We start from the raw sequence: 27,819 nt of genomic DNA, 5'->3' as shown, positions 1-27,819 counted from the left end.
CCGCATACAATGTCTAGGAAGAATGCATGTAATGCACAAATACATTATGATTGAGAGATTGCAAAGATCAACAAAATAAGATTTTCATCACCAACAATATCTCTCAACTTTTTTAAAAAGACCCAAATCTATTCAAAATTGCCTTGAGGTACAAACCACAGGCTTCAAAAATATTATGGACTGCTAAACAGTACAATAATCCATTATCACAGTTACCAAAACGTTAGCTTATAGCCTCATCATAGAATGATACATTGCTGGTGGATTTCCCAATGGGCAAACAAATTATCTCATCACGGTAACTCACAGATAAACTGCTAGAGTATAGGATGGGCCGATTTTAAATTTCAGATCAAATATGGAGAGTCCAAACAATAACATAGTCCCTGGTAGAAACTTTACATAAAAACTCAATCCTCATCTGCAGGTGCTGATTTATCCATCTTTGGACCACCTGCTTGTTTTGCCATGATGATCTGTAATAAAACAAGAGTTACAATATAGAAGAAAACCCTAAAAGAATCATTTTTCTGCATCATTCAGTTACTAATCCATATTTATTATCAAGTGATTAAAAAAGAAAAATGTCAAGAATTTTATACCTGATCCACACGGAGAACCGTGCAAGCTGCATCAGCTGAGTACTTCAAAGCAAAAAACCTGCAAAAGAGGTGTGGGTAGTCAGGTTGACTATATTGCAGATTTTTTAATTTAGAAAATGCAACTCTTTCTACATATTGTTGTAAATTTAAGTCAAATCCACCCTGGCAGAACCATGCTTAAAATGAGTTCTTGGTAATTAACGTTAGTGTGAGATAATGTTTCACTTTGAACGTAACATGAAACAAAAGCAAATGGTCGACTTAAACATAAATTAGAACTTCTATATTGTAGAAGCCAATACATGCTATCCACTTACTTTGTAAGAAAGAGATCCCAGACACCCTCATTTGTCATATCCCTACATGCTCCCTGCTCTAAATCAATTCCAACATTGATATTGCCAGCAGCATGTTCTGCATAAAGTGAGGAGATAATCTCAGTTGCATTTAATCCAGCATTCTCAGCTAGAGTCCTTGGAACCATCTCAAAGCTCTCAGCAAACTTTCCAATTGCATACTGATCCAATCTGCAACCAATCATAGTGGAAACTAGATTAAGATCTCAGAATGCACTTAATCTATAACACATAGTAGTAGATATCTGGAAAAAAATCATGAGTTCACAAGTAGTTGTAGCCTAGACTGCTGCTTGGTGAGTCAATCAAAAGTGATTGATGAGTCAATCAGAGTCTGATCACTCTGATCAGATCAACGAATTTTTTTGCAGACTGCCAAAATACCAAGACAAGAGAAACTCACAAAAAGAAGACAATTTAATCCTGTATGTCATCTACAAAATAGATTTAATAGGCATTGAAATTTTTTGGTAAAGAGCATTTTTCTGTTTTTTAATGAATTTTTCAGTGTTCTTTAATTTCCTGATAGTTTTTCTCTTTAAATCCCAATTAATTATTGGTTTGACTAAGTCAATCCCAAGAAAGATTTTCACGATATGCCATGAAGCATCAATTTACAGCTTCAACAGCTTAAGTACACATAGATAAGAGCATACATGCATGCATGTGAACATGCGTTGGAAAACACACATACAGAGTAGAACATTGGAATTATGTCAGAAAATTGGTCTGATCAGTCAAGTATCACATGTCTCTGCAAAACTATGGCTTCAAAAACATCATGTTTAATAACTACTCATTCGAGATGCATGCATTACCACAACTCTTTGACCACTACAATTGAAAGCCTTCAAAAGTTCTCATTACAAACCCAACACTAAGTTCCTTATATACAAAAGCCTATTCACCAGTAGACAATGGATATGCGTGTGGAGACGCGAAAGTCATTTTAAAATAGGGTGCAAGAATGTTTGAAAAAAGGTACAGCTATATTACAATTAAATATCATCACAAGGAGATGCCCATAATCCATTAAAAATTAAAATATAATCATGAGCAAATGCTAGTCTGGGGTCCTGTTATTCAACCTGAGTTTCCTGGTGACTATTTTGAAAAGACAAATAGAATACTAGATACAGAAGCAGGTGGTAGCCAGAAAAATTCAAAAACATCCAAATTCGTCTGCTCAATCAAATGGAAAGTTATTTTCACTAAACGAAAAAGGAATTTCAGGATTCTAATTTGCACTAATTTATGGAATTTTAGAGTTTCATTTCTGTACCGATTACACTATCTGCAAAAGCAAGGACCCAATTCAAGCTGTTCCCTTTGATTGGAGTGGGGGTAAACAATAACCCTTCATGTTGTACCATTTTCTTTAGTAATACAACACAACTTTACAGGAAAAATGTCAAGTACTCTATCAACTAATAATTAAACAACAGCCTTCTGGCCAACCAAAAGGTTTCCTGCTTGGAGGTCAACAGCAGACAGAGTGTAATGTTACAAATACATGAAAAGAAAACATGAAACCCTTAGAAGTTAGAACCAGCCACATTTGCCTTGTGAATAAAATTCTGAAAGAAGGGTATAAGCTCCTGTTAAAGTATCATACACTCCTCATGAGGCATCAGATAATTTATAGAATTTAAACCTGGTTTGAGCCCCTTCCAAATATTTAGTCTGATAGGCATGTCTTTCTATGCATTCTATCTAACAACAACTAACAGCAACCTATCTTCAGATATTAACAGAGTATACTGTCACTATTCAATATATTTCCTTACTTTTGCATTTGAATAAAAGAAACAAATAAGACAATAAAAAAATAAGCTCAGTTCAGACAGGCTTATTTTACAACTGTCACATACAAAAGGTCCACAATACTGATGAAGACCAGTCCTTGATCACCAAGTCAAGTAGGTTTATGCTTGTAAACTTATAACACATACCCTGTCTCTTTGTATGCAAACTCCTTCAATCTTCTAGCTAACTCAATCTCAGTTGCACCAGCGCCAGGAAGAATACGACTATCCCTGCACATAGCCTGAAGAAGAATAGAAATTAAAATTGCTTTACATATTTAGGAAAAGGGAAGAGGGAAATCAAGAAAATGATTACAGACAATGAAAATAGTGCTATCTAATAAAAATTAACTACAAAACAGGAGGTATATGAAATTGATGATTAAACCTCAAAACAACAATCCCAGAAAAATACCTTGTAGCTATTCACACCATCATCAACTGCTCTCTCAAGATCATCCAGTATACTATCTGTACTTCCACGCAATACTACTGTTGACACCAAGTTTCCACCTTGTTCATTTTTCACAACAGTTACCTGAAGCATATTGACACTACATCTCAGAATGTCTTACGCTGAAAATTCAGGTTCTGTAAAAACCAAAAAAATAGAAATTGTACCAAGAAAAAGCGTTCCTCGAGGACAACCAGATTAAGTTTTGGGACTCTGTGAAATGGAAATTGAACTTACTCTGGTACCACCAATTTCTTCTACTGATATTAAATCAGCAAATCCCAGCTCATCTGGGCCTGGCTGGCCAAGCTTCACCTGCAAATACATACAATGCCTTCCTTTATAAAAATCTGTGGAACTTGAATTCACAATCAACTTACACCAGGCAGTATAGTAATACCTACCAATGACACAGCACCAGTTGTACGACAGAATCGGCGCAATTCAAATTTTGAGATTATTTTCAACACCATAAGCCTGAAAGGAAATTATTCACATCTTCAATAAGAAATGATTGACAGAATTTTACATCATTTAAGGGGTGAAAAAATTTGAAGGTGCTCTAATTATAAACTATATACACTACAAACTTATGTTGTACCTAAGAAAAATATGGCATCTTTTAAGAATCATGTGCAAGCCATGATGGTGTCAGTAAACTACATTGTTAAAAAAAAGTACTGTCTATTCCATAGATGCATTAATCTTTTGGGGAAAAAATCGGCAAACCAGAAGTACAAAATTTTTTGAAAAAATCAGAAAAAAATCATGAAAAAATCGGGGAAATAATCAGATGATATAATATCACTATTATATTATATAATAATATTATATTATTATTTCTATTATAATAGACATTAAATTCGTTTTATATAAATTCAATTTAAAAAATTATAGATAATACTCTTACTTTTCTCTTAATTATTTCGTTAAATATAACATCGCTAAATAGATTTAACATCATTATAAAAATATTTTATTTTTATTTTTCACTTGAAAAAACATTAAAAATACTAAAATTTAATTTCAATATATTAATTTTTTATATTTAACTTGAAAAATTAAAAAATACAATAGTTTATTAAATAGCAAGTTTTCTTTTACAATTAAAAGATCTATTTAAGAAAAAAAATGCAGTAAAAAATATAAACTAATTTCTATTTAAAAAATAGATGTTTAATAAGCAAAATAAAATAAAGAATGCAGTCCACACGTCACGCATTAGGGTTTATGGCATTGTCGAGTGTTTTTTTCATCGTTTTCTTCTTTTCTGCGATAGAGAATGTAGTCCACACGTCACGTGCTAGGGTTTATGGAAATGTTGGATGTTTTTTTCAAGATTTTGGCAGGTTTGTTAAAGGTTTTTAGTGTTCTCAATTTTTTGCGCAATTATTAGCAATTTAATCGCGATTTAAATTCGGAAAAAAATCGTTGAAAACATTCAACGACTATTTCACTATTATTTAGGGGAAAAATGGTAGCCAGCACCGACTCCCGATTAATCGCGACTACTCATGATTTTTTCTAGATCTTTGCTTCAACTCTATTCTATAGCTGCTCATCAAGGTGTTATCAAGCTTAAAGCCTTGGATGAATTGGATTGATTTATCACAAGCTTGGTAAAATGGCAAAACCTAGAGGTACAAATTTGATCAATATACACTAGAAATGGAAAAACAATACTGAGAACTTCTACAAGGAGGCCCTCGCACAAAATTGGTCACACTTGATAATGACACAAAATTGGTCACACCTGGAAATGACACAAAATTGATCTCAATTGGAAGGGACCTGAAAAACTACCTATGCTTTTATCTTTATCTTTTCCACAGCAAATTTCTTTGTTATTTGCAGCCCCAGCTTGCTTGCATCAGACAATGCAGCATACTCCCCTCTGATCTTAATTCTTGTCCATCTACACTTATTCAGGTATGTACCCTATCTCAATTAATAATCTCAGGAATCTTCCAAAAAGGAAGAAAATTAAAATGCCAACCAAACCTTTGATAAACATGATATTTCAAATATCCAAAGTAAAAACAATTCTTCAAGGGGATCAGGTAATAAAATGTGGATGGATTGGTATTATCCAATGGAATGCAAACAACTAGAATCTCTGCTGTTCAGAAATTAAAAGCACACTTCCACAATGTTGAAGACAAACCCCTCCCTATACCCGATGAGGATAAGGTTACAAACTTTACTTGTTGACTTTGGATGAATCAACATTTGAACAGCACAAAAATATGTTTTAGAAAAATTCCTCGTGAAATCCAAACCTATGTTAGCAATGGTTTTAAAAACACTCTGCATGCAAGCATTTTTGTCAATCCGCAGACAGATTACCAACATCAATCAACCCATAACTTTGTCATATTACAGGAAGCATGATGTAGATTATGAATATCATGCTTTCAAATTAACGATTACTAAGTTCAATCAAACTGTAAGTTTGGTATGTTAATGGAAGCAAGTTGCAGATTGTGAAAATATCCTTTTCAAATACAGGAAGCTTTAAACATACACACCTAGCATACTCATGTATGTGGGAGAAAAAAGAAAATTGAAAGAAACAGAAAGAAAAGAGCCACATGATGAAATTAGCTGTCAAAAAATTAACGAGGGAAAGAGGAAATCAAAGATAGGAAAAAGCTAGCAATAAGAAAAAAAGAAAGATCAACTTTCCCAAGAAACACTTGAAATGCAATAATAGTAGAAACAGCTTCAAGACTTTAGTAGAAAGGAAAGATTAAAATCTCTATCAAGCTCTTCAGACTGAGAAACAGCAGTGGGGAATGGACACATATAGGGATCAAGAAAAACTAAGTTTGAGAGCTATGTTCCACAGTGTTTCAGTGATGGGGATGGCAGGGACATGTTTTCGGGACAGCAGTCTGAGGGCCATTTTTTGAGGATGGCAGGGGGGTGGCAAAAGATATATATAGATAGATAGAGAGAGAGAGAGAGAGAGAGAGAGAGAGAGAGAGAGAGAGAGAGAGATGACACTGTTAAAACAATACTGGGCAAAGCCTGCACGCCAACCACATTACTAAAAAAATTGCTTGTCTGCACTTCTCACACAATAGCACACTGTACGAGAATATGGCCAATTCACCTTCAATAATTAATCTCGTTTGCAGTTGACAATGATAACCGACTCTAGTACCATATCAAAAATTCTGAAGTTATTGCTGTCAATGTTAACTATCATACAACTTAATCATAGGCTATCAATCTGAACCATGGTATATTTATTGCTGTTATACTACCATCACAGCAGTCACTGCTGTCATGATTAATTTTATTGCTGTTATACTGCTGTCATGATATATTTATTACTGCTGTTATAAAGCTGTCATGTTATACTGCTGTTATAAAGCTGTCATGTTATACTGCTGTTACAATGCTGCCATGATGTATTTAACAGTCTTTTTTTAATGTCTTGAATGATATTTTTATAAAAACATGCCTTGCAATCAGGAAACATCTTGCAGTCCTCGGGACGGTCGAGTGACATCTTAGACATTCCCAACCATCTTGGGGACAGCCAAATGTCCCCACCACATTTCCTATTACTGCAACAGGTTTCATCATAAGTGTTTCAAAGATTTGAAGATTTTTGGGGACAGACTTCCTGCCATATCCAAAATGCCATTGGGGACAGGGACAGGAATGGTGGTTTGGGAGCAGGGTACGTATACCTGGGGAACACAGTTTGAGAGTGTTTGTCTCAACAAGGTCTCTACAAAGAAATTCAAGAGATTGTTGTTGTTGAACCAGCTGGAATGAAGATCCAGCTATCTAGTTCCTCGAAACTTGTACACCAAAAAGGCCATCGAGCGTCAATTACTTAGGAATTCATCAAGCAACCTTCTCCATTACTGATTCTTTACTAATTGCAAAATAGGTAGTTTTAGATCTGAAATCTTGGAAGTCCATATTTCCTGATCATTTTATTTCTAAGTTACCGGGTTCGCCTCTGGGCCCCCCTGGTACGGGTCCGGGTTCGACCGGGTCCGTGGTACGGGTCCGGTTCAACCTGGGTTCGACCAGGGTTCGAAAAACCCAGAGTGGGTTCGACCCTGGTCGAACCCAGTCGAACCCGGGGTCGAACCCAGTTGAACCCGGGCAGACCCAGTCGAACCTGGGTGGCTGGGCGGCCTGTAAAGTCAAAAAACAATGCAAATTTAATTTTTTTTTCAATTCCGCCTTGTAAAAAGTGAAAGTTATAACCTTAATAAGCAGAAAATTAGACGTTTTAAAAAAACAGAAAACTGATGCACGCCATGGAGTTCCGTGTGGGTTTGAAGGTTGTGATTTGGTGTTGGCGGCGGGGGCGCTGCCCCTCGACCCCGCCCTGTACCGCGACAGGGAGCGCGCCCTGGGCGCTGCCCCGGGACCCTGCAAGGGGCGCTGCCCCTCGACCCCGCAAGGGGCGCTGCCCCTTGACCCCACTGGGGGCGCTGCCCCCAGACCCCCGCAAGGGGCGCTGCCCCCAAACCCCCGCAAGGGGCGCTGCCCCTTGACCCCGTTGGGGGTGTTGCCGGCAAAATCCAGGTCCTCAGTTTGAAAAATTAAACTTGGATGTTCTTAGTTTGAATCCATTTAATGATCAAACTTTAAATTGTTGAAAGTTGAAACAATGATACTTGAATATTTTATCATTTTGATATTAGACTTGATGTATATGATGCTGTTATGGTATGATCATGATGCTACGATTACAAGTTTATGTTGGTTTTGTTGTTTATATGATGCTATGTGACATGCTAATCTTAATTCATGCTTATAGGTTGCATATATATATAATTTACATGTTTTTGTACTAACGAACCCAAACCCCTTTTCAAAATTTTGCCGTACCGGCGTACCGGGTTCTTCGAACCCGAACCGGTACCCGAACCCGAACCGGTAACTTAGTTTTATTTTCATTTTTATTGTCATTAGCTCACTGCAAAAAACAAAATAAACCTAAACGTATATTGGGCCAATTTAGGCTTCTTAAAATTTCATGGATCTCTTTTGTCAGTATTTAGTGGTCTTCCTATGAATAAAAGATTTAAAACTACTCAAGCAACATATTTAAATATATTGCCAACCCCCTGCCATTGGTCTTAATGGGCTGTTGTAATACAACATTAATCAAAAATAATCCATCAACTGATTAATTACAAGTTAGAACTGAAAGGAATTAATCAACATTGAGGTCAAATTCTGTTGACAATGAGTTTGATTTTTCCTTTAAATTTCCTTAAGAAATAACTTCTGATGACTCCAACGACCTACTTCTTTAAAGCATTAAGATTTCTGATCAGACCACTCATTTGTAACATATTTTGAAATCAGAAAATTATTGTACGTGAATGATTTCTGTTAAATTCCAGCAAAAATGTTCCAAAAGCAAACACAACTCGATCAAGCATACATGGCTGGCCCCAAACCTAGACTAAAACATTTATGAAATGATATTTAGATATTCTTAACAATGTGCAATCTTATTTCTAATACTGCATCTATTCTTTGCAACTTGAAAGACTCAGGCAGGTAAGAGATCATCAACATAATCTAGCATGTTAATTACCAACCACTATTAAAAGAAAAAATGTGAATAAGGTGATCTCAAAGCAAGATTTCACTTTACTTGTAGCGTTCACAAAAATGCAATGCCATCTCGCCAACTGATCCTCCACTCACAATGACTTTGGCACCAGAATCAACGACACTCTTGATCAGTTCTTCTACTTTTGCCTCCTCTGTTTTTGCATAATTCTCTAGCTGTCATGATACAAAGATTACATTTTAACACCATTTCATGGACAAATAATCGTACAGCAAATTAAGTAAAAACTTCACAATATGACAAGACATAAACACTTGCACACTCCATATTAGTTTTACAAATTGAGCAAGTTTGAACTATCTGTTAACACCACAAAAGTAGACTGCAACAGATCCGGAATGTTTTGTCAACCCCTGAATCTCAATCCAAACTTAATCTTGCTCTCAATTGATGCGAAATATAAAGTTACCAGGATATCAATATGTACAACCGTAAAAAATGTGGCCTCTCATTTTCTAGAATTAATTCTAAGGATAAAAATGGATTATGTAGTATGCTCAAAATTAATTATATTAAATGAGTTAATGAATTTTAGAATTAGGATAAAAGGCAACTTCCATATATAAAAATATAGCACACCATACAAACAATCAATCTCCTACGAGATCTGCTGATTCAAATTACTGTCTCTAATAAACACCAGTTCAAGACATAGTCCTGCAATGTCCCCAAATCGGGATAAGACCTGTTTTTGCCCAAAATTAACAATTCCAACAATATAATTCATTTTACCAATAGCATTCTAGAGCTAACTCATTTAAAAGTTATTGAGCTTAAAAGTAAATGAACAATTAATATGATATGAAATGATAAATAAGTTTGCTACTAGAACCTAAACCCTAGCTTGTTCCCATAATCAACCATAGTAGAATTTGGAAAGTAAACCCTAAAACGGCACCCAGAGACTGTTAAGCCCAATTAAGCCCAAGAGTGCAGAGCTAACTCATTTAAAAGTTATTGAGCTTAAAAGTAAATGAACAATTAATATGATATGAAATGATAAATAAGTTTGCTACTAGAACCTAAACCCTAGCTTGTTCCCATAATCAACCATAGTAGAATTTGGAAAGTAAACCCTAAAACGGCACCCAGAGACTGTTAAGCCCAATTAAGCCCAAGAGTGCAGCGCATCCAAAATATCGCCAAAAAATTGCCAAAATCGAGATATCTCGGGAGGCAAATGGGCGGCCGATTTAATTGGCGTTAAAATCACCCCCGATTTTACTCCAGAAAAAATCGGGGTTTCTTCGGTTTAAATCGCGATTTAAAAATAAAAAATCGCACCTCCTAATTTCGCCAAAAACCCAAAAAGTAAAAACCGAAATGCAGTAAACATAACGCGGAAAAAATAAAGTGATTGTTTCCAATGGCCGATGACGCCCGATGCTGCATTTCCCGACGCCCGACACCATTTTTAACTGGTAGATAAGAAGACATTGAAGTTTTTCATCTGGTAGAGAAGCAAACTTTTTAACAGGTAAGGCTCGTAAGAATAATAGCATTTTATTATATATCTTAGTATCAAAAAATAACAAGCATTTTATTATATAATATTATAGAGACATTTCCATAACAGCATTTTTAACAGTTAAGAATAACAGCATTGTTAAATTTTTAAATGATATATATAGAGACATTTTGATTTAAGTTTTAACAGTTATAAATTATTAAATTTAAAACTGTTATATATCTTAGTATCTTACTATTTTTACTATTTTTAAATTGTTAAATTTAAAATCTCTGTATTACAGAGAGATTTTAAATTTAACAATTTAAAAATAGTGAGAGATTTAAATTACAGAGCATATTACAGAGTCTGTAATATGCTCAGTAATTTAAATCTCACTATTTTTACCATTTTTTAAAAAAATTAAACAGTAATTTCTTGTAAAAAACAGTTTTTAATTTAAGAAATTACTAATAAATTTATTATAAGAAATTACTAATATGTTTACTATACATTACTGATATATTCATATTGATTACTAATTAGTAATTAGTAATTACTGTTATAAATTTAATAACAGTAAGATATATAACAGTTTTTAGTTTTACTGTATATCAATTTAATACACAGTAAAAACTGTTATTAATTTAATAATTTAATAACAGTAATTTCTTCTAATTATTGTGTATTAAATTTCAGAACACAGTAATTTCTCAAGGAGATTGTTATTTAATACTATCTGGTCTGAATTCTTGTGCTGTCAAAGAATCAAACATAGAAATGGTCAAAAAAACTATAAATTGTTTACTTCAACAAAATTATTTAGTGCTCTCATATATAAACTGTTTGGTCTCTTTTGCTAGGTTTCTTTCAAATTTTTATAAAAGACAATGGCTTTTGCAACTAGAGGTGGTGGTAGAAAGAGGGATCCATTGTGGAAACATGGCACACCAGGTGCAGTGGCAGGAGAGGTTATTTGTAAACATTGCACGAAAACTATGACCGATGGCATACACCAACTCAATTATCACCTTGCACAAATCACTAGACAAAATATTAGTAATTACGGTATGTGAAAATTGTCCTGAAGAGGTTCAAAGGGAGGCAAAAGCAAGGCTTTCAAAATTTGAGCAAAAGAAGGCAGAAAAAAATAGGACAGCAGAGGCAATGGCAGCCCCAATGAGAGATATCGGCAAGGTCAGAAAATATTGGAGTGGACAGCAATACATCTAGTTTTTTCATTCCTCGTAACTGTTGTTTATAACTAGGGATTTATTCCGAACCCTTTAGGTCTGGGCCCTAAAGGGTAACGTGACCCCAAGGCTAGGGCCAGCCCTATTTCTCCCACGCTAGCTTCAAACACTCACGCCTTAATAAATTTGGCGCCAAAACCTAAAGGAGGCCGACTTGAAATAAAGGTCACAAGTGCATATAAATAAAGAACATTTCTCAGGCCATAATCATCAATCAATCTCAAGCAAACAGCGAATTTAGCTCTGCTGCTAAGGTGCGAACTTTCAAGGAAGGGTGCGAAATTTCTAGACTTGTGCGAAATTGTCCAAGAGGACATAGTGTATTATTGATGCAGTTTTGAAGCATGCAAAGGGACAAATCTGATATGTGAAGATCAGATTTAAGCTAAGTATTTGTACTTATGATTTAGAGGAGAATATACAATCTGACCTGTGGGTTTTTCATGCTGGGTTTTTCCTCCTTGGAGGTTTTCCCAGGGTTTGCCTGTTTGTCTACTGTTTTTATTTCTGATTTTACTGAATATTGGCTTATTAAAATATTGCAAATCTGATTACAATCTAGGGCATAATCAATTATATAAATCTGATTAACATACCTAGGGTATAAAATTACAGTAACACCCCTGGTGCGCAACCCGGATTGTTAGGTACTTCATGGAATAAGGAAGTGCATCAGCAGACAAAAGCGACAATGGCTAGATTTTGGTTTTACATCAATATTCCATTGAGTATTGTTGAGAGTCCATATTGGGAGCAAATGGTCAGTGGATTGACCATTTCAGGTAAGGGGTTCAAGTCTCCAAGTCGTTATGAGTTGAGTGGGCCATTATTGCAGCATGAGGTCCAAAACACACATCAGCTGGTGGAACAACAAAGGATGAATTGGGAAAGGAATGCCTGCACCATTTTATCTAATGGGTGGACGGATAGTAGGAATAGGACACTCATTAACTTTCTAGATGCTTCAGGGGGACAAGTGGTATTTTTAAAATCGATTGATGCCTCAAATAAAATGAAAAATACAGAAACCTTGTGCAACATGTTGGATGAGGTGGTGACCGAAGTGGGAATGCAAAATGTTGTTCAGGTTGTGACCGATAATGCAGCTACATATGTGGCAGCTGGTAAACTTCTACAGGCTAGGCATCCGACATTATTTTGGAGCCTTTGTGCTGCTCATTGCCTTGATTTACTCCTCGAGGACATAGGGAACTTAGTTGGGTGAAGAATGTGGTTGAAGATGGAAGGGAGATCACAAAGTACATCTACAACCACACATGGGTCTTGGAGCTTATGAAACAACACACTAATGGTAAGGATCTTGTGCGTTTAGCAATCATACGTTTTGCCACTAATTTCCTCAACTTACAAAACATATTACATGCATTGCCCAACCTGAAGAGGATGTTTGTGAGTGAAAGATGATCGGAGAGCCCTTATTATAGAAAGCCTGAAGCAGAGAAGGTCGTGAAGGCCATTTTTTATGATAGATTTGCCAAACTCATGGAGAAGATCATCAATGTAAGTGTTCAAAGTTCAAATTTCAATTGATGATTTATTTTTTTATTTTCTAATATTACACATTGCTGATTTTTGTTAAATTTGCCATGTCTAGTTGTCAAAGCCGTTGGTGAGAGTTCTACGAATGGTGGATGGGGATAAAAACCCCATAGGGTATCTATATGAGGTCATGGATAAGGCCAAAGAGGCAATTCAGCACTTGCATGGGTCAGACAGGACCAAATATAAACCCATATGGCGCATAATTGATCAAAGGTGGAACCGACAACTCCACCAGCATATCCATGTTGATGCGTACTATTTAAACCCCAAGTTCTTTTACTCCCGCACTTTCAAAATAGATGAGGAAGTTCAACTTGGCCTTGACACATGTATTCAAAGGTTGGTTCCTGATGAAACTATTCAAGACCTCATTGTTGATGAGTTGCAAAGGCACAAGAAGGAAGATGGGCCATTGTTTTCTTCACCTATTGGTATTCGTAAGAGAGACACCTTGCTGCCAAGTAAAAAAAAATGTGCTCTTAAATCTATTTTACCATTTATTTCAATCTTTAAGTTTATAAAAATCTTTAACAAGTTATAAATGCCAATTTGTATGCTTGCAAATCTGTGGTGGGAAGATTACGGTGCCATAATGCCTAATCATCAAAACTTTTCAATCCGCATATTATCTCAGCCTTGTAGTGCTTCTAGTTGTGAGCGCAACTGGAGTGTCTTTGAGGCCATTCACACAAAAAGCGCAATAGGTTGACTCAAAAGCGCTTGAATGACCTTGTATGTGTGCAGTACAACCTTCGATTGCATGAAAAGAGGGTACAGGGGAACAATTCATATGACGCACTTGACATAGATGAGATTGATCCATACACATCGGATTGGATTGTTGAACCTGATGGTGCTATTGGTGATGTTGATGTGGATGCATTTCTCATTGACGATCAGTTAGATAAGTGGAGAGGGAGGCAGCTGAATGGGCAATAGAGGTGGCAGAACGTGAGGAGGCAGGAGATGAGTTTGCTGATCCAGAAGAGGTAGATTCCTCACATGTTGAGGATATTGCAGCAGCAGCAGCAGCTGCTGCAACACCATCTACTTCAGCACACACTTAGCAGCAACAGAGTTTTTTCAGCTTTAGTCGTAACGCAATCTATGATTTCCAATTTTCAACAATATGAAACCATGAACTTAATATGCATTCAGACTTCAGAGATTGATTTGTTTTGTGGTCTAGACTCTACAATATGTATTTGACTCAAACGTATTTAAAACTTGAACTTGTTTTTTGGTATATCACTATATGGTATGTATTTGACTCAAACTATGATTTATATATGATGGAAACCAATAATATGCTATTGTGTTCTATAAATTTAGTGTATACATGTGTTTTTTAGAATATTTTAAGAGATTATATATTTTCAAATGTTCGATAATTTTGCCGATTTATTGCCGATTTTTTGCCGATTCCCAATTTTTTAAAAAAATTCAGCCAGAAGATTTATTGCCGATTAGGATATTTACATCTTTGCATCCAACTATAACAGCCTGCGCCTTGGCCCACAAGTGGCAGGAACATCCAACTAAGACAATTCCATCACTTGGGATGGCCTACTTAATTCGACAAAACAGGTCTACTGCCTGTCCCTAACTTATTTCCTTCCATTCCACATATAATTGCTTGTGAAAATAAGGATTTATTAAATAAAGAAACACAATAGATTTACAATACTTATTAATATTTTAGTCAAAGATATGTTAAGGAGTATAGATGCCTAACCACATTGCATACCAACATGCGTACACATCAAACACATTTACATTCTCATGCATACCAAATACTTGGTAATTCACAAGACTGCTGTTTGCCTGATTGTTGATTTCCAATCTCATCTGCTCCTTCCATCCCTTCTCCAAATGAGGGACTGCTATATATATATATATAACCCTCAAAGAGTCGCAACTCTTGCTGCCTTCCCAAAAGGGACATTTCCTTTCATAAAGATATAACTCTCAGATTACACCTCTTCTCTTCATGATAACTGCTACTTATATTTTCTAATTTTTCTGATTTCCAAATATATACTCAGATCATTTTTTATGCCCTTCTCAATTGAGATTCCTCTCTTTTTTATATCTGCCTTTGTGGAGGGAGTCCCACCCTTTCATCACTAATGCCGTTTTTGAAATGGTTACAACTCTTCATCTCTATCCTTTATTAATGACTGAATTATACTCACTAATTGCTGCCTTAACTAAACATATAACTTCATTTATTTGATGTCTTTGTCTTATATAGAAACGCAACCTGTAGAAATTTGACATGGAGTTTCCAAGATTTTGGTACCATATTATTTCCTCCAAGAAAGGCAGCGAGTAAAGTAAATAATCTCATGATTAGTCAATGCAGCCCCTAAGTCTTCCTCAATCTGACGTAGCATCATATTATTTGATGCAAGTTTAAGGGAACCAAATCTGACACTTATCTGACATCCTCTGTTGGTTGTCTGCTGAAGACATGGGGTTCTTAATCGCATCATCTTGAGGAGAAATGAGATTGGTTCTTATAAAATATTTCATTGGTGAACAATTTCTGAAAAGCTGAAGCATTATCTGCTGCAAAGAAATACAAGATGGTGGGTCCCAAATGCTGTCTCGGGAAAAGCTGAAGCATTATCTGCTGCAAAGAAATACAAGTTACAAGACCCTTTTATCCTCAGTTCAACAGGGCATGACATGTCCACACACCTTTCAATACATCTTTAGACTTAAATTTTCTCCTTGGGTTTCTTTTGAAACATTAAAATAGAACACAAATGCTTGAAAAGAAGAATGTCTCTATTGAGAGATTACAAGAGGATTCTCTTACTTGATTATAAACAGACAGTTTCTCTTTGCATTCCTTTATCACTGCTTACAACAAAATTTCATTCCCCATGGTTCTAGCAACTTTGGTTACAAATGGTTACAAAATCAAACCCCACCCACCAAACCATATCAAATGCATGCTACATCGAAGCCTACCTATATACATACAGAAACCCAACAGTATAATTACCAACAAAGCTAAATTTCCCATGGATGGTCCTTTTCAAAATATCTGACACATCCATATACGTAAATTATGTCTATTTGTTAAGTTCCTCAGTAATCAACTAAAGAGATCCAACAAAAAGATTACCTGTTCAGCACTCTGAATCAGGACAGTACCCTTAGTTTCTGTAGCTGATGTATCCACACCTCCACCAAACACTGCAATCTGACAAATCAAAAGAAAAAGCAAAGCATGTTAATAACATTCATAGCAGGTGGAAAGGTATTCTAATAATAAAATTATCATTATCAAAACAACAATCTGCAAGCAATATATGCAGAAGGCACCAGATTAAAAAGCAAATAAAAACTACATTTTCCAAAATGGATCTGTGTTGAAAGCCATCATTATGCATCTTTCCTTGAATCAAGTTAAAGGGCCTGTTCAGCCAACAAAGATCAAGCACAGACAATTTTCCACAGAAGCGAGAGAGTGTGTTAACTGGCTTCTCATTATTCCTATGTTACTGATAGGCTAAGAAAAATCCCAAAATCCAGGTCCAGTTTGTTCCCAACCCAGGTTTGTAGTCCAGTCCACAATGGGTGCAGGTAGGGCATGGACTTTGGGCCCAAGAATCAACTGTGAATGTCCATGGACATACCCAGGAAAATCCATGGTCTAGACCCCATGCCCAGAGAAAGCCTTGTGTAAACTGCAACCTTTATAAATGTTTTTGCTGCTTCTTCACACTCTTCACCACGTTTCACACAGAGAGAAAATAGAACACAGCTGCACCTCACCATTACAATTAGGAAGCCAAGAAAAATGTAGTAGGAAGGCCATCATTCCTTCGCTTCTCCTCCTACTTCTCTGTCCAATGCTGACCCATGACTATGCAAGCAATGAAGTTATTTTGGTAGTAAGGTTATTGTTGCTGTTTTAAGTGTTGGGAATATTACATCATTCCCATATCTTTAGGTTTGTTAGTGTGTCTTTACGATACGTGTAATAGTAATTTATTAGTCTTTTTTTATTTGTTAGTACCCATGAGTCTTTATTATGGTTTGTATGGTTTGTCAGAATATCATGTATAGGATATTCGTTGTGTGAATTTTTGTTTGTATATGAGCTGGTAAAACAACCTGTGTTTGTTAGAGAGTTGTTATAGGAACACTCCTATAAAAATGTAATGAATGAATGAGCAAATTATGGTGAATGGAAGCAAAGTATTATTTTGGATTCTATAAATTCTACCCAAATCTCTGATATGGTATCAGTGCTAGATTTGGGGAACTAGTATATAATCATACATAGCCAAGAGACTTGGGTTAATCCAAAGGAGTCGAAAATCCACAAAGACATCATGCTGCTCCCACATTATTGACAAGAGGACAGGGAGAACACCATTCACAAAACATGGCCAAATATATGGAACAAGCTTGGCTTTCCATACATTAATCACTAGACAACCATAATTGGGTGCAGGACACCGTGTATTGCTTACTTGGGTTGCTCATCCAAACCCAATGCACTCTTCATTACTCAACTAATCACAATAATTATGCCCACAAAGGACCTAGTGTTCCTAAGTTTTGAGTCTTCTACAACAACCTTCCGTCTACTGCAACCTTCTATCTACTGTTTTCAACATGCTTTTCAAACTTTCATTAGCTGCCTTGACAGTGGCAGGAGAGCACATGTTTCCAGTGCTTAGTAGCCACTAATAATATCCAACAAAGCACCAGCTAGGTCATGGATTCTGTCCAAGTAGTAAATTAACTTTGGAAAGAAACTTTGGTGCTGGAGTGATTTATATATATTTTTGTACAGACAAACCCAACCACAAATTTTATTTTAGCTGAATCTGCAAAAAGAACACACGAACACAAAACAGAACTGGTCTGTTGTAGTAGTCTATTTGCCTCTAGAGCCAAATAAATATTTCTTCTTTCTTACAAGGTCAAATATTTGTGCATGCCATCATCTTGTCTGTCAGTTCAAAGCTTTGTTCCACAGAGACCAATCCCTGTGGAACACTGCTACTACATTTTTCCGTACAAAGAAATATTTATTAGTTTCACAGTAATAAAAACAACACATGCTTTACATTTTAGTGCCTTTTATGTATCCACTGCATTCATATCATGGGTTGTATTTTTTCTACTTTTGAGGTTCATTCAATTTCACCCTAGACTAAGAATGACATGAAACGGAGCTCTTGGTGGAGTCCACAGAAAGGGGTTATAACTTTTAATATTGAGGTACTTACAATCTTATGTAACTAACACTATTAATATTATTATAATTAAAATAAAAAGTGTTTTTAAATACTAGTATTAAAATAAAAGTATTTTTAAATACTTGGAGGGAAATTTAGAACCCAAGGGCCCTACTTGAAAAGCTATATCAAAGAGGTTCTTCATTTGAGATTTCATTCAAGTTATTCTTTTGCATCCAATTTTTTTATTTGGGCCGTTTGTTCAATCTAGGGCTTCCAAAGACAAAAACCCTCTTGAATTCCACATTTGGGAATCAAGGATAAAAACCCTTGTTTCTAATTCAGGTTGTTGCAGATTTTCAGTGTTCCAAGCTCATTCCAGTGATTGACCTAATTTGTTTTGCAAGATTGGAGAATTTTTAAGAGTTTTTCAAAATTTGGGGTAGTTTCACAACAAATACAAGGGATCTGTATGAAATCACCAGTTAAGCTGGTCACCACATTGGATAAGAACAATCCAGTAATTTTTTTAATTATTCCAGAGTTTTCAATGCTGCAAAATTCATTCCAACCAAGTACACCCAACAAGGAGGTGCCAAACTGAGAGAGAACACCTCGGCCGAATCAGATCTAAGCAAATTCCAGCCTACCGTACTCTTTTTCAGGGTGCCATACAACCCACCAGATCAGCACTGTTCAGTACAGAGAATGATTGAATCTGAAACTACATTTTTGGGTTTAAACAGCAACATAAAAATATTTATAATTTTCCAATGGCTGTTTAGCAAAAGGAGCATTTACAGCCATTCATACAACAGTTAAAAAAACCCTAGCCATACATCCATACGGATGCTATATTGAATGATAATTTTATAAAAATCAGAAAATTGCATTTTGGCATTGTACACAGTTGTTAATTTTTTTGGAATAAAATCAATTATTTTTTTGAAAGGGTTTCCAGCTATTTTTTGCCCTTAGGTTTATTCTAAATTTTCTATAGCAGTTAGGGTTTGCTCCAAAGATCAGAAATTTGTTTTCAGAAGTAAAATAGGTTATTTTGAGAGGTTTCGAGCAAATTCTGCCTATCAAGGGTTTACTCTGAATTTGCAACAGTTATAACACTTTGGAAATCAGAAAGTTACATTTTTAAATTAAATACTGGCTGTTACATTCCAGTTTATTAAAAAATCAGAAAGGAACCAGAGATATACATTTTCAGAGATGAATATTGGTTGGCATATTCCATTTTCATTTGAAAATTCGGAAATAAAAATCAAGGTTTGTGATTAAAACATTTATGGGACATTTCACAAGCCAGCTGCTTAGCATTGTTCCTATGTTTTACTTGCAAGCTAAGATTTCCTAATATGGAAATTTACATATCAATCACAGAGCCCCTACATATTTAGCTGACTGGAAAGATCCAAAGCGAATAGTATGTTTGTTCAAGAATGTCCAAGCCAAAGACTCTGTATATACTCAACAATTCCCTACCAATCAAATTCATGTTCTCCCGTCCCTGACAGCACTGCCCATTCTTCCAGAGTCTGCCATCACTACTTCCCTCAAGAACCACGAGGTTATTATTCTTCTTGAGTTGAAATTCAGGACCGTGAAGGCAACATCCATGTTTCCTCCTCACCATACTTTTCGGTTTTCCCTTAAGCGGGAAATACTATAGCCATTCCTTTCAATGCCATAGTTATCAGCTATGTTACCAAAACAGCAGGAAAACCCTGCACAACTGGGTACAATTTGTTTTAGAAATCAGATTCATGTATGAAACACTCAGTTACCGGGTTCGCCGGTTTTGGTCCCCGCACCCAAACCGAGTTCATCCGGGTTTGGGTTCGCCCCAGGTTCACCCAGGGTTTGCCTCAGGCATTCCAACTGCCCTTTGCTATTTTTCTTCTGCCATTTTGCATTGTTCCATCTTCCAATTCAATTCAGAACTAACAATTGGCATTTGGCATTGATCAATGATGAAGTGTTATAGAATTAAATGGATTTAATTTTATAATTCTGTATATTTCTTTAAATTTTGTATACACACACACAGACATGTACCGACGAACTGGGTTCACATGCCCAAACCCGAACCGGTAACTTAGACAAAACACCTATGGAATCAGGCAGTTAAAGGGGGATAGAATCATCTGTTGTAGTTGACGCACGTGCACAGGACATTCCAGGTTGAACAAGGTGTTCTAATGGCAATTCCAACTTTCGAAATTGGTATGTCCTTGCAGGCCATTTCTGACAGCCCCCCAGCCACACAGCACTATTTTCTCTTCCACCGGTGACAGGTTGGCATAAAGCAGAGCGAGTCTTGTGTGTTGAACATGAAAGGTGTAGTTATTTGGATTGTGGTGCTTGACAAGGTAAAAAGATTTTCTGTGGAAGAGGATTCTATTGCTCAGATTTATGTTGACAACAATGTCTCTGTTGAGGGTGCTTGCACCAACTGTAATTATCATGGAGTAAGGGTGCAGCGCTCAGTTGCCCGCAGCACAGCTTACAAATATGCCTTTCTACTTCTACATAATAAATTTTAAAACATGTTGCTTTTTGTTTTTCTTCAAAAAAGTATTGTTTATGCCTTGCTGTAGAGGGGACAAGGGTGTTTTAGCCAATAATATTTAAATATAATGATTTGGCAATATTAATAGCCAATTGTGAGATTATCACACAAAATATTTTAAACAATTTAAATTATTTCTGATATTTCTGTTTTGCAATCAAACTTGATATGCTTGTAAATATATTGTAAGTTTACAAGAGCTCATAGCCCCCATATTTTGGGACCACTGGATGTAATTTGATTTGAAAATTTTAACTAATGCATGACATGTGGTATTCTGAATTCAAATCTTGTTTTTGGATTGTAAATAATATATATTTATGTTTTATAGATGCTTCCATACAGACATAGCCAGCCCCCAAAAAAAAACCACCATACCAGCATACAATGACCCAAGCACCCATACCTGTACCTGATTCCAAGTTGGCAGCTTAGATTATCGCTTAGAATCTAATGAAAGATAGTTTCCAAAAAGTCAAAACAAACAAAGAGAAAAGCAAAAATGATTATTTTATTCTGAAGACAACCAACAAACCAAAGAGAGCTTTCAGAATAGCTAGGGTGAAGGGAAGGAACTGCAATACCCAAGTACAAATCCCCAACAAAGAAGAAAATGTCAAGAAACCTTAAACCCAGGAAAAAGTGTATATTTATTATCTCTGTATTTTCCTATTCTTTGGCAAAATAGCTTTAAATGCATAAGAAATAAAAGATAAGTTAGGAACTCAATATCAGACATCTGAGTAGAATAGAAAAGTAAAGAGATAGAAAGAACAAAATGGATCTATTTGTTGGCCATGTGTTATTACATGTGGAGCAAAATAAAAAGTTGCCATTAAGTGCTTTGTTATGCCAAATAAAAATTAACTTGTACAAATAAGATCTATTACAAAAACATAAGCAATCCTTACTATTCTATGACATACTGTGTTAGACAAATCATTCCTTGTAGATATGATCTGACAGTTGAAGGAAAGCCTACTACTGTTTATGTTTTGTATACAACAGGTGTTTGACGATACCCAGCAATAATCTAATGAATTGAAATCAAAAATAAAACAAGTTTAAATCATTATACACAATTGTTCAACTGGAAAAAAAAAGGTGGCACCATTGAATTTTAGTAGCATGCAAGGAAGAGAAGACAAGAAAATTAGACATCAATAAGAACTGGTGCCTCTCGGGACCAAATCGCCAAAACAATCAAAAACTAGAACCAATGGCAAAAGCAAGACACCATGCTCTTGAAAATAATAAGCATTAGTGATTACACATAAACCAAAGGGAACTTCACAATGATGTGCTACCATGTTCAATTATAAAGAATATTAAGATCAACAGCTGTATTTGAAATATTGTAATTACATCCACTTAGAACCACACCTTGACTCTCTCCACATGCTTGATGGTTCCAACAGCATCATTTTTCAGTACCATACCCTGAACAACAGTGCAGTCATGCAGTCCTCCCCCCAGCAGTTTAGAAACTCGCACATTATCCACATTAAAATTCACTGGATTCTTGGGGCAAACTTGAATACAAGCCTGCAAAACAGATCTCATTAATATGATGTCATTGTCACCATCAACAACAATTACAAATGCTGAAATAGATCTCATACATCTGCAACAAGGGAACACAAAATGCTTTCTTGTCCAAACTGTTTACTGGCAACAGGAGCTTTCATTCTGAGGGTTACTTGCTCTTTATTCTTAACATCCATCTTTTCTGAACCTTGTTCTACCAATTCATCTAAAAGCTCAATCGCCTGAACAGACAAGAAAAAATATTACCAACAAACAATACTAGAAACAAAGTAGATAAGGTATGTTAATTTTTGGCAAAAAGCAAATCAAAAGTAATAAAATGTCTTAGAATTTTATTTGTTATCTAATTGCATGCAAGCAAAATTTCTACCTTGTTTATGGCTTTTGTGTAGCCACTGATTATCTCACTTGGATGCAATCCCATTCTAATGAGCTCTTCAGCTCCTTGAAGAAGCTCTCCTGCAAATGATATTGTCAAATTGGCACCATCTCCAATCTCTTCCTGTTGAGCTGTAGCTGCCAGCACTAGGAGCTTTGCTGCAGGATGCTGCACCTCAAGTTCTTTAACTATAGTAGCCGCATCATTTGTCACAAAAAGCTTGTCCAGGTGATTAATGACCATTTTATTCATACCTGGAAAAATTAGAAAATTTTATGTGTTGAAAACAAAAGTAAATATATAATCAACTCCTTATGTTCATCCTCTTAATACTCTTAACTTTAGAAGTATAGTTTGTCACTGTTGCCATGTTCATCAGTATAAACATCTGGGGCCAAAAACATTAGTTCTAACCTCCCAGGCTTCAGTTTTGATTCTTTCACAAACATCACTTTTCATGTTATCTCACAATTTTGGCTTTAAATGATAATTCACATCAATCCATATGCTAATTAATATGTTCCTGACTGGTCCTATACAATTAGACGCCTCTAACGCTATATGCATGTGTATATAGATAACACTATATATTGTTTTTCACAGAAAATCACCTGAATAGTTGCTTCAGATTGATATTCAATTTCCTATGTTTTCTCCTCAAACACTTGAATTTTTTAGAAAAAATGTTTTGCTTACAAGTATTTTGAGAGATAATTCTGTAACTGTAAATAAATTTCATCAGTCTTAAATACTTAATAGGACTATTATGTGATGACAATTGACTACACTCTGGAGTCCATGAGAGATGTAAAATCAGTTGCATTACAAGCTTTATGACTCCTAGTATTAAAATCTGCAACTTTATTCTGGCAGTGTTATAGGAGAAACAGAACAAAAAAGTGCTGAGGAAGTCAACAAATAAAGATACCTAATCTTGCTGCTAAAAACAAGGTGAGCTAATGATTTGATTGGCAAGGCAGAAGGTAACATGGCACTTATTTTCCAAGAGAGCTGCAGTTTTTCTCAAAATGAAAAAGCCTTCAATAACAGCTATTGTATGTTAAGGCAGAGCCAAGAATCATGTCGGAATGATATGTGTGATAAAACTGAAATTGTTGAACACCACAAATACCAGTATTCTGCAATATATTGCCTAGCTGCAATCAGGTCAAATGACACCAAACTTTGCAACAAAAGAAAAGTAAGAGAGAGGTCATAGATAGCACATTGCAAATCTGGTAAGCAGTTCAAAGAAAAAAGCAATAGCATCTTGCAGCACCTTGACAAATTTAGTTTCTACATTTACTATGAGCTTTATATTTGTTTTATATCAATACGCTTCCAAATTAGTACATTTATTGATGTGTATGAGATTGTTACCTTGCACAAGACCTTACAAGATAGGAAGCAGAATAAGTTTAAGTTGAATAAAGAATATCAGGCAGGCTCAGTTAGAAATTTTTTGTTCTAAACAAGTGAATTTAACTAGTGATGAGTGGTGATTAAGAATAATACATGAAATCAAAGAGACCTTAACAACAAAAACATACGGCAATTCCCACTAAACCTGCAAATAATTCCTGCAGAACAACATTTAGTAGCAAGGTGGAAGCAACTACCATGTAAGAAAGTTCTCGCATGCCAATGTTTGTTCTAAGAGTCTAAAGACGTGAATATGACTATTGATGAGTGATGATGAACAAAAAACAAAGGATTTCAAAGCGGCCTTTAAGCACTCAAACGGAAAGCAAATTCTGACTGAATCCACAAAAGAAATGTTGCAGAGCTTCTTATAGTAAGCTAACGATTGCAATTTAGAAATGTCCTTTAATCTTAAGTTTAGTAGCAAGACACAGGAGTAGTTGCTATGGAAATGACTTGGATCTAAGCCCAATCAGGATTGTACATCCACTGGTTATGTATGGATAAAGGATAAAGCAGTTCACCACAACACAGGCTAGAAGTAAGTCCCAAGCGTCTTTTGGCAGATGAAACACTCCTAGAAAATTGCTTCCAAACTATATTTCCTGTGTTTGACATTCTGCTACCTAGATAGTGTTTCCCTCATTTCCTAACAAAATGACGTTCATCAAAAGAATATAAAATCATGACTGTGAATCTTTGAACAGAAAGGAGATTAAACCTTAAAAGTTTTAAAGAGGTCTACTATTCAGAAACGCTCCAAAAAAAACTTCTTTTTTAAAAAAAACTAATCTCTATTGATGTTCTGGAATTCATATTTTTATCATCTGGTATGTGTTAACTATAGAGGCCTAGACATCACAATCAAATGGTTTAAAACTTTAAACTCGAGTGGTAAAAGAATTGGAACTTTCATAAGGGAGCACTAGCTTCAAAACTCAAAATATATGACACGGCATTGAAATTTTGTAGAATACAGCATCCAACTCACTTTAGATGAGGTTGGATGCAATTCTTAGATTAATAAGAGCTAACGGATGCCCCTCATTCTAGGTAACAAAGCCAAAGCTTGCCTCAGAAGGAGAATTTAAAAAATTAAAATTAAAAAAAGACAAACGAATAGAAGGAACATTTAAAAAAAAAAAATTCAAAAATAAAGACCATAGGAAACGTAGATTCAAAAAAGGGCAGCCCTAACCCAGATATATTTCCACGCCATGACAAAATAAATCACTCTTTAAAAATTTTGAATTCTCATTCTAAAACTAGATCAAATAAAAAACTTCGACTAAAATAAACAATCAAAGCAATTTAAATAAAGTACATACATTAGTGGAGAGGAAAAAAAACAGAATCATAAGTTGCTCAAATGATTTACAGTAACTACGAAGTGGTGGAGGGGGAGGAAGTGGAGTGATGAGTTTCCCACTATAGGCCAAGGTTCCATTCTCAAGGCTAGGCACCTTGTAGTGGTCAGAGGAATAGCTTGAGGTAGGATTCAAACTTATGGAATGGTCAGCTGTAAGCATATCAAGTAGCAAAGGCCATCCTCATGTTCTCTACTACCTCTGTGCTGATGTGAAGCTGTTTACTCGAATGAGGTAAACCAAGGCGGTAAAGTAACAGGACTTCCACAAGGAGTTTTGGGTTATATCCTGGAGAACATGTTTAGGTTTTCAAATCAGGTAAAACATCACATTCAAATCATGTGGTGTAGCACAGAACAACATGTGAGGCCAGGTCATGTCCTGGTTTAATTCAACAGAAGATTAGATGAATATAGATTAGCCAAGTTACCCTACCTAAAAAGTAATTTACCAAATAAAATGCATGTCACAAGAAACCATGGTATCAGAGGCAAAGAACCACAGGTTAGGAAAGTTACACTCCTGGACCAAATATTTCTACACAATACTAAATAGGATCATTGTTAAAAAACGATACTGTTTATCTTAAGCTTTTGAGCTAAAATGACGTAAGGTAAAAAATAATAATACTGAAGTAAAGTATAAGTTATAGATATAAAGGGAAGAAAAATACTCTAAAATGGAGAGCAATAATTCAACATTTTAAAGTTTGTCAGAAAGGAGTGGTAAACGCATGGGATTTTTCATAAAGGATCCCCATGTTCAAATTCCAAGAGATTTAATAAAAGTGATTTTCATTTAACTGAGCGAAGCACCACAATCAATACCCTCGCTAAGGCAAGCAAGGCGCAAGTCTAAGACGAAATTGTTGGCAGAGATAGCCTCAGTCAAGGCAACTTACCTGGAGGCTACCAAACTAACAAAAAGAGAATCTTAGGATGCGATCCCATGGAAGGAGCTTCCTAATATCGCAGCAAGTGTTGCTGAGAACTTTTTGGAACTTTTATAAGCAGGGGGATCCATGGATTTTGCAATAATTAAAATTTTAAGCTTCAAAAGGAATGCTTAATCTAGGATTATATAGCTAAATCTAAAATATTAATGACAGGAATTAAAATATTATAGATAAATAATATATGGCAGCAAAATTTGATTAATAGAAATGCAGCAGCCTAGAGCTGTAGCATACTGATCAAAAGGAAAAAGAAAATCATGTGGTAGCAAAATTTTGGGAAGCAGGTGGGATAAACTTTCAGATCCACCCCAAGAAACCCCTTAAATTTAAAATCTAAAAAGTAGGGGCTTCGATTTTCTTGCACAATATTCTAAATTATCCTACAGCATGATTTTTAATTCTCCTGGGACCTGCTACTCCATACAAATAAAAAATAAAAAGAGAACTTCTCCGTTTAACATATGGGTAATATTATAAACCATTTTGGCAAGCGAAGTGAGCCCAATGAAAGGGAGTTTTCTGCACACCTTATAGTTATCTACAAGCTTTGTCCTAAAGTTTACTCTAAAATTTCAATCAAACTAGATGACCTCAAATAGTTAAAGCATCGGAGCTTCCCAGATGCAATTATAGTATCCAATATCAGGAGGCGAAATAAAATTGTTTAAATTTGTCAAATACCACGTCTAACTTGTTAGGTGCGTCTTAGCATGACAAACAGGTTGTGTCCATGTCTCGCGTGAATTTATGAATCGCATACTTCTAGGAAGTGGCCTCGCAACCTAATATTTTCGAAAGACGGCAAAAAGTTCAAACTTTCCCAATTAAAAGACAACGTTTTAAGCTTACCATTTGGACCAAGCGAAGTGCGAGTGATAACGGAGAGCTGTTTACAGGCATCAATATTTTTTAGCACGGCTTCGTCAAGGCCAGAGAGGAGCTTGTGTCCCTCCTTCAGCATCGACTGCACTCCCTGAGACTGCATTTGATACACCATTTTTGCTAAACCCCAATGAGCTTTTTCCCTTCAACAATCGCTAAATGCAGAGTTTAGCTTTCCTTAAACCCTAATTGTTGCCGCTTCAGATCTGTGCAGCCGATTTATTTTCACAAAATACGTTTAGAAACTTGGGCGATGAACAATGCAGATTCAATGTGAGTAACAAGTAGAGAAGGCGGGGAATTGTTAAATTTCTAGAATATATTGGATTGTCTGAAATAAAAGCCACCCTAAAATGCAAATGAGCAATATTATTGCTA

The 27,819-nt window shown here is 35.6% G+C and overlaps 1 protein-coding gene across 1 annotated transcript; it reads right to left on the bottom strand.

Moving 5' to 3' along the window:
• Nucleotides 1–14: 14 nt before the first annotated feature.
• On the bottom strand, nucleotides 15–27,819 carry LOC131068742 (T-complex protein 1 subunit theta). Its single transcript, XM_058003991.2, has 13 exons — nucleotides 27,409–27,819; nucleotides 22,807–23,069; nucleotides 22,511–22,657; nucleotides 22,272–22,433; nucleotides 16,237–16,314; nucleotides 8,859–8,992; nucleotides 3,622–3,694; nucleotides 3,455–3,532; nucleotides 3,179–3,301; nucleotides 2,911–3,005; nucleotides 920–1,129; nucleotides 603–660; nucleotides 15–476 (listed from the first exon to the last, which is right to left on the bottom strand). The coding sequence occupies exons 1-13, from the start codon at nucleotides 27,554–27,556 to the stop codon at nucleotides 411–413; spliced, it is 1,635 nt and encodes a 544-aa protein (XP_057859974.1). The 5' UTR covers nucleotides 27,557–27,819; the 3' UTR covers nucleotides 15–410.

This window comes from Cryptomeria japonica, chromosome 5, assembly GCF_030272615.1.
Source record: "Cryptomeria japonica chromosome 5, Sugi_1.0, whole genome shotgun sequence".
In the NCBI taxonomy this organism is placed as follows: Eukaryota; Viridiplantae; Streptophyta; class Pinopsida; order Cupressales; family Cupressaceae; genus Cryptomeria; species Cryptomeria japonica.
Note: the sequence above shows the minus strand (reverse complement) of the source record. Positions and strands in the feature narration are given on the sequence as shown.